This window comes from Diorhabda sublineata, chromosome 11 (assembly GCF_026230105.1).
Source record: "Diorhabda sublineata isolate icDioSubl1.1 chromosome 11, icDioSubl1.1, whole genome shotgun sequence".
Lineage (NCBI taxonomy): Eukaryota > Metazoa > Arthropoda > Insecta > Coleoptera > Chrysomelidae > Diorhabda > Diorhabda sublineata.
In genome coordinates this window covers 13594325-13601777 of record NC_079484.1, presented here as the reverse complement: position 1 = coordinate 13601777, position 7453 = coordinate 13594325, and the positions used below count along the sequence as shown (strand labels likewise).

General features: G+C 25.7%; 1 protein-coding gene across 1 annotated transcript; it reads right to left on the bottom strand.

Annotated features, from left to right (window-relative positions):
- Nucleotides 1-1145: 1145 nt before the first annotated feature.
- On the bottom strand, nucleotides 1146-6775 carry LOC130450456 (uncharacterized; the record flags this gene model as incomplete). Its single annotated transcript, XM_056788835.1, has 5 exons — nucleotides 1146-1394; nucleotides 1473-1715; nucleotides 2605-2784; nucleotides 2914-3041; nucleotides 5596-6775. Coding segments are annotated over 5 exons (1980 nt in total), but the record flags the coding sequence as incomplete, so codon positions are not given.
- Between the last annotated feature and the right edge of the window lie 678 nt (nucleotides 6776-7453).

The following is a 7453-nucleotide window of genomic DNA, read 5'->3' as shown; positions in this document are numbered from 1 at the left end:
TTGTTATGGTATGATAATAGTGTGTTGATGTTTATTTTTATAAATTTTATTTTAAATAAAATCAGATTTTAATTTGGGCGCCATTAATAATTATTTGAATTTCTTTATTTTATTATGTTATTATTATTTTTTTTTATTCTCAGGGTATTATATTGTGAGGTCAAATTAAAAAATTTTATTGCGATAAATTGTTATGGTTATAAGGTCAGATTATAATAGTTTTAAGACCGGGTCTGTTCTTTATAATGAATAAAATATTCAAAATATACAATTTCTTAACTAGCTATTACAATTATTTTATTTTACAAACATTCATTCATTCATTCATACTTATAATTACACTCATAAAACTAAATTATATGGAAATATGAACTCAAATATTATATGCTAAAGGAAATACTTAAACTTAATAGAACAGTACCTTAAGTGTTTGTTATGTTGTATTTTTAATTTTTTAATTGGAAATTGTTACGGCCTTGCAGAATAAACAGATACTCCGCTGTAGTTCCACTCCTGTTCTTTTCCTTTTCACAACTTCTTTATCTTGGAAATTGTCCCTTTGTGAGTATTCTCACTTATTTCACTTTATTTAATTGTTTTCACTAATTTCTTATTACTACACTTATACAATTATTAATTATCAATCCTTTGAATATTTTATGCCTTTTTTATCAAGATTTTAATTTTTTTTAAATTTCAATTAAAATTATTTTACTCTTTTTTCTCTTGCCAAAAAAATTTTTTTTCTCGTTGTTGATTTTTTTCTTCATTCTTTTTTTTTTTAAACAAACTTTTTTTTTCTTTTAACCAATGATATTTATTTTAAAAGTTAGTTACTAAATTGTCATTTCTAAATTTTTAAATTATTGTGACTTTATTCAAATAATATATGATTATACAGGATTTGTCAAAATTAAATAATAATTTAGAATATAGTGTTGGCCAAAACTTAATATAAAGAATGTTATTTATTTTATTGTGATAAACTGCTCTAAATAACCGAATAACAGAACTGAACTTATTGCTTTATTTATATCTTATTATTATTTCATAATTTATTTTGAATATATTCATACCATAACAACATTCCCAAAATTTGTTTTCTTGATTTATTTTATTTATAAAAGAAATAAGAAAACCAAATTTTAATTCTTCTTTATATTTCTTGCATCTAAACAAAGTCTCAATTCTCCATTCTTTTTTAATATCACAACAATAGGATTAATGTATTGTGAGTTGCTTCTTTCTATTATTTTATTTTCCAATAGTTCTTTTATACATTTTCTCACTTGATCTTTATACTTGTATGGAATAGGATAAGTTTTAGCTTTGAAATTCTTAATATCTTCATTGACTTCTATTTTATGTACATAATCTTTCGCAATTCTATTTTCCTTTGAAAATAAATTATTATATTTATTCATTAACATTTTTATTTCTTCTTTTCTGTCCTCTGGACAATCCATTATAACTTCATCTTCCCCTTCTTCTTCATCATCATAATTTTTTTTCAATTCTTCCTTGTACATATTATTAACTACTTTACCTTCTTCATTCAAAGCTATTATTTCAAAGTTAATCCATGTTCCATCCAATTTTAATCTTCTTTCTTCAATATCTATTATGGCTTTATGTTTTTCTAGCTCATCATATCCTATTATTATTTCTGTCTCAATATCTGGAGCAATTAATACTTGTAAATTAAATTCTTTTCCCTTAATATTAGCATTTATATTTATTAATCTATTAATTTCACATATTTTCTTTGAATTAGCACCTATTAAATTTATTTTTGGGATTTTAATAATTTTATTTGTAGGAATATTTAATTTATCAACAAAATTTTGATTAATTATTGATGCTTCTGATCCAGTATAAATAAGTAATTTAGCTTCTAAATTGTTAATTAGCCCATTTATAATAATTAAACTATTATTCCCATCTGTGTCTATATTTTCATTTATTTTTATGAATTCATTTGGATTTTCATATTTACAAATATATAGATTTTGTTTATTTGATGTGTGCGTATTTAAAAATTTTCATTGTCATTTATTTGTTCAGTTGTCTTTTATTCCAATAATTATTTTGTGATAATTTTTTTTTTCTGGCAGAAAACCATATTAACGCATGATTTTCTAAATGATCTCTTATTATTTCCTTTATGTCTTCAATATTATTTATTCCTCTTATTCGATTTTTCAAAATTCTTATGAATATTTTTGGATGCAGTTTTTTAATATTTCCATCAAATTTTTGACTAGTTGCTCCATAAATTGTTTTTATTCCTCCAACATATTCCATACTCATTCCTTTTTTCTCAATTTGTTCTATTTTTCCTTGTATGTTCTCTATTTCCATTTTAAATTCCCTTTTTGTTTTATAATTCTCTTCTTCTGCTATCTTAAAATTAATTTTTATTTCTTTGTTCATCTCTTCCTCCATATCTTGTATATTTTTATTCGTTTTCATTATTTCTCTATCTAATTTCTTTATCTTCTCAGTATTTATTTCTATTTTCTTACTATTCCCACCTATTTCCATTTTTAATTCATTTTCATTTTTCTTAATATTTTCCATTTCTCTAGATTGTATGTTTTTCACTTCCATTAATCTTCCTAACATTTCATCTGGAATTTCTTGTTTTGTCTCTTGTATTTTGTTTTCAGCATAGCTTCTTACTTCTTCCAATTGTTTTCTCATATCTTCTATTTTCTCTTCCATTCTTTGACTATTTGTATTCATTTCTCGTTCTTTAGATTCATCCATTTTTTTTATCATAATCTGGAACATACTCATTATATCCATCCTCTCTTTCTTTTTCTGTGAATTTTCTGCTGTTTGATTTTCTATCATTTCTTCTGTTTCAGTTCTCTCTGTTTCTTCATTATGGTCTTGTTCCATATAATGTACTTGGAAATCACCCATTCCATGTCTCCTTTCTTCTTCATCTGATTCTCCTTCTGCTCTTATTTGTTTCCATCTCTGAGTGTCATTCCTTTTTCCATTTTTCTTGTTTAAATTTGTTATTACTGTAAACTCTTCAATGCCAAATTTTGTTATGTCCAATTTTTTTTTATGCCCAATTTTTATATATGCCCCACGTTGGGCGCCATATTGTTATGGTATGATAATAGTGTGTAATGTTTATTTCTATAAATTTTATTTTAAATAAAATCAGATTTTAATTTGGGCGCCATTAATAATTATTTGAATTTCTTTATTTTATTATGTTGTTATTATTTTTTTTTATTCTCAGGGTATTATATTGTGAGGTCAAATTAAAAAATTTTATTGCGATAAATTGTTATGGTTATAAGGTCAGATTATAATAGTTTTAAGACCGGGTCTGTTCTTTATAATGAATAAAATATTCGAAATATACAATTTCTTAACTAGCTATTACAATTATTTTATTTTACAAACATTCATTCATTCATTCATACTCATAATTACATTCATAGAACTAAATTATATGGAAATGTGAACTCAAATATTATATACTAAAAGAAATACTTAAACTTAATAGAACAGTACCTTAAGTGTTTGTTATGTTGTATTTTTTAATTTTTTTTTTTTTTTAATTGGAAATTGTTACGGCCTTGCAGAATAAACAGATACTCCGCTGTAGTTCCACTCCTGTTCTTTTCCTTTTCACAACTTCTTTATCTTGGAAATTGTCCCTTTGTGAGTATTCTCACTTATTTCACTTTATTTAATTGTTTTCACTAATTTCTTATTACTACACTTATACAATTATTAATTATCAATCCTTTGAATATTTTATGCCTTTTTTATCAAGATTTTAATTTTTTTTAAATTTCAATTAAAATTATTTTACTCTTTTTTCTCTTGCCAAAAAAAATTTTTTTCTCGTTGTTGATTTTTTTCTTCATTCTTTTTTTTTTAAAAACAAACTTTTTTTTTTCTTTTAACCAATGATATTTATTTTAAAAGTTAGTTACTAAATTGTCATTTCTAAATTTTTAAATTATTGTGACTTTATTCAAATAATATTATTCTATAATTTCTTTGTTGTATTTATTTCATTCCTATGTTATTAATTTTATCATTGCAGTTGTCAAAATTTTATATTTTATCATTTATAACCTTAAAATTTATGTTGGTATGTCACACAAATTTTTGAAGTTGGTGCTCCTGTTTTTATCTGTCAATTTATGGATTAAATTCTTTGATTATACAGGATTTGTCAAAATTAAATAATTTAGAATATAGTGTTGGCCAAAACTTAATATAAAGAATGTTATTTATTTTATTGTGATAAACTGCTCTAAGTAACCGAATAACAGAACTGAACTTATTGCTTTATTTATATCTTATTATTATTTCATAATTTATTTTGAATATATTCATACCATAACAATATATATATATATATATATATATATATATATATATATATATATATATATATATATATATATATATATATATATATAACTTAACTTTTAATTTACTGGAACCGTGTTTTTAAAAACTAACTTTATTTCTAACATAAATTCTACCAACAACTTCAATTACAAGACTGATATTTTTTATTACAAACGTGAATTAAATAATCTTTTGGTAAACAGAAGCTAAGCAATTCTACAATAAAATAAGTTCTTAATCAGCACAATATACTGTCCACCTAAGGGCAATGGCGTAGGTGACACCTCCCCCTTTAGAAGGAAGCTTCTCCTGGAAGCTGGATCCCATCTTCTGTTGCCTGCGGGTGATTCTTACTTGTCCTTCCTGAATGTTTCCTCTTATACAAAATCCACAAGAAGGCCAATATCAATGCTATGTAAAGAAGAATAGTCCAAATACTGGGAATGTGAAAATTAGTGTTATCCGTGAATATTGGCGTTACCAGTTGATTTGGAATATCCTTTAATTTTAAATTTTTTAAATCAATCCTCATTGGAGAAACGTGTAATTGATTTAATTTCAAATTTAATTCATTTATTACAAAAGGTTGTCCAAACGTTTTTTGTTGAAATATTAACTCTTGGTTCCTAAATATAATTTTACATGCTGAATTTTCTATTAAATAAATGCCTTTAAGAGTTCTCACTTCAGTTTCTTGCTTACATTTTATGATTAATTTTTCTTCTACGGGAAATATTGCCAAAAAATGATTTATCTCCGGAATAATTTCAATGTGATTCTTAATTATTTCAATTTTTGTATATTGACAATATGTAGAATTTCCTGCTAGAAATATGTTTTCTTCGCATCCATAATTATTATTGTCTTGCAAATGGTTAGGACATTGAAATATATTGCCGCGAGTACAAATGTCATTTAGAGGTTTAATGACATTATTTGATATAAGTAAAAATTTTGTATTAATTTTATTATATTATATTATATTAGTATAATTAGGTATTAATGTTACGTATTCTGATTCAATTTTGTTTATATAAGTTTGTATAGATGCTCTTTGATTTGGCCAGTAATACAAAGTTTTCAATTGATTTTCAGTTTCATCTAGTCCTCTATGATTAGTCTTACCTTAGTGGTAATTTTGAATCACTTCTTTAATTTCATTTAAGGGAACATCTATTAATTTTTTATTACATTTAACAAAGTCAATTTGAGAATCTTGAAAGTGATTTTGTAGAACGACACTGAATTTTTCATAAATTGGGTCTTCGAAATAAATAAAATATTTAGTTTTTGGTACTATGTATTCTTTTACGAAATTAATGACATCTTGCTCAAAATTGTTTTTAGATAATTGCACAACAATTCTTTGTTTATTTTCATATAGTTTCATAATAGTAGGTACGGCTGGTTCGAAATTTACTTCCGAAAATATTAATTGATTTTTACCAACATTTATCGCTGAATCTGAAATTGGTATACCAATTACAGGATTTTCCTCATTTGTATGAACAGTTATATCTTCGTCGTCATTCTCATTATTATTACTTTCGTTATCTGTTTCAACTATTAGCGATACATTATCGTCGGGAGTTGATGAGAGTTTTTTATTAAATTTGTCCATATAAACTAGTAATTTTTTAGAACATTGAGGTTCTTGTAATTCAGTTTCATTGATATTTATTTGAATTCGGGATAAACAATCGCTATTGGTATTTAAAGCACCCTTTTTGTATACAATATCATAATCATATTCCTCAAGTTTCAAGCGCCATCTAACAAGTTTTGAACTTGGATCTTTAAGTGAGAATAACCACTGGAGTGGTTTATGATCGGTAACTATTGTAAATTTTCTGCCAAAAAGATAGGGGCGGAAGTATTTGGTTGCCCAAACTATGGTAAGAAGTTCTTTCTCGATTACAGAATAGTTGCATTCTGAATCATTTAGGGTTCTGCTGGCGTAAGCCACAGGTAAATCAGAGCCTATTTTGCCTTGACTTAGAACAGCACCTAAAGCATAATTGCTGGCATCTGTGGTAAGGTTAAAGGGTTTTGTAAAATCTGGATATTGAAGTATTGGTTCATTCATCAACATATTTTTACACATTTCAAAGCATTCGACGTAATCTGAATCGTTTACATTAATAATTGCATCTTTTTTCAATCTAATAGTTAATGGTTTAGTTAATTTTGAAAAATCTTTTATAAATTTTCGGTAATATCCTAGGAGTCCAAGGAAACCTTTTAATTGTTTTGAATTTTTTGGTATTGGAAATTTTTGAATTGCTAAAATTTTATCTGGGTTCGGTTTTACACCTTCTGGCGTGACAATATGTCCCAGATATGCTACTTCTTTTCGCAAGAATTCGCATTTATCAATTTGTAATTAAAAATTAGATTCTCTTAATCTAATGAATACTTCTTTTAAATTTGTGATGTGTTCTTGTAAACTGGTACTGAACACAATTATATCATCAAGGTACACCGTTTTCTACATTAAAGGCTGTTTTCGGAATATCCTCCTCAGCCATTTCGATCTGATGGAAACCAGAAGCGAGATCTAATGTTGTAAAATATTGACAACGTCCAAGCTTATCTAGTAACGTTGTAATATCTGGCAATGGATATCGATCTCCAATTGTGATCTCATTCAGTTTTCGATAGTCAACAACGAGTCGAAACTTCGGCATCTAGCTTCTCTGGGACTATCCAAATGTTGCTAGACCATGGAGAATTGGATGGTCTAATAATATTATTACTTAACATTTTTCGTATTTGATTTTGAATTTCCGTTCGGTGAATCTCAGGGTACCTGTATGATTTTGAATAAACAGGTATTTCATTAGAAGTTTTAATGTGATGTTTTATTTTACTTGTGAAGGTGAGCTGATTTCCTTCAACATGAAAAATATCACTATATTCTTCAATTGATTTTAATACAGATTGTTTCTCTTCGGAATTCATGTGTTCATTTCTAACTTTCGAAACATCAAATTTAACATTTTCACAATAAATTTCATTAAAATTTGGGTTGAGGGTTTGTTCGTATTCATCGAATGTCTCA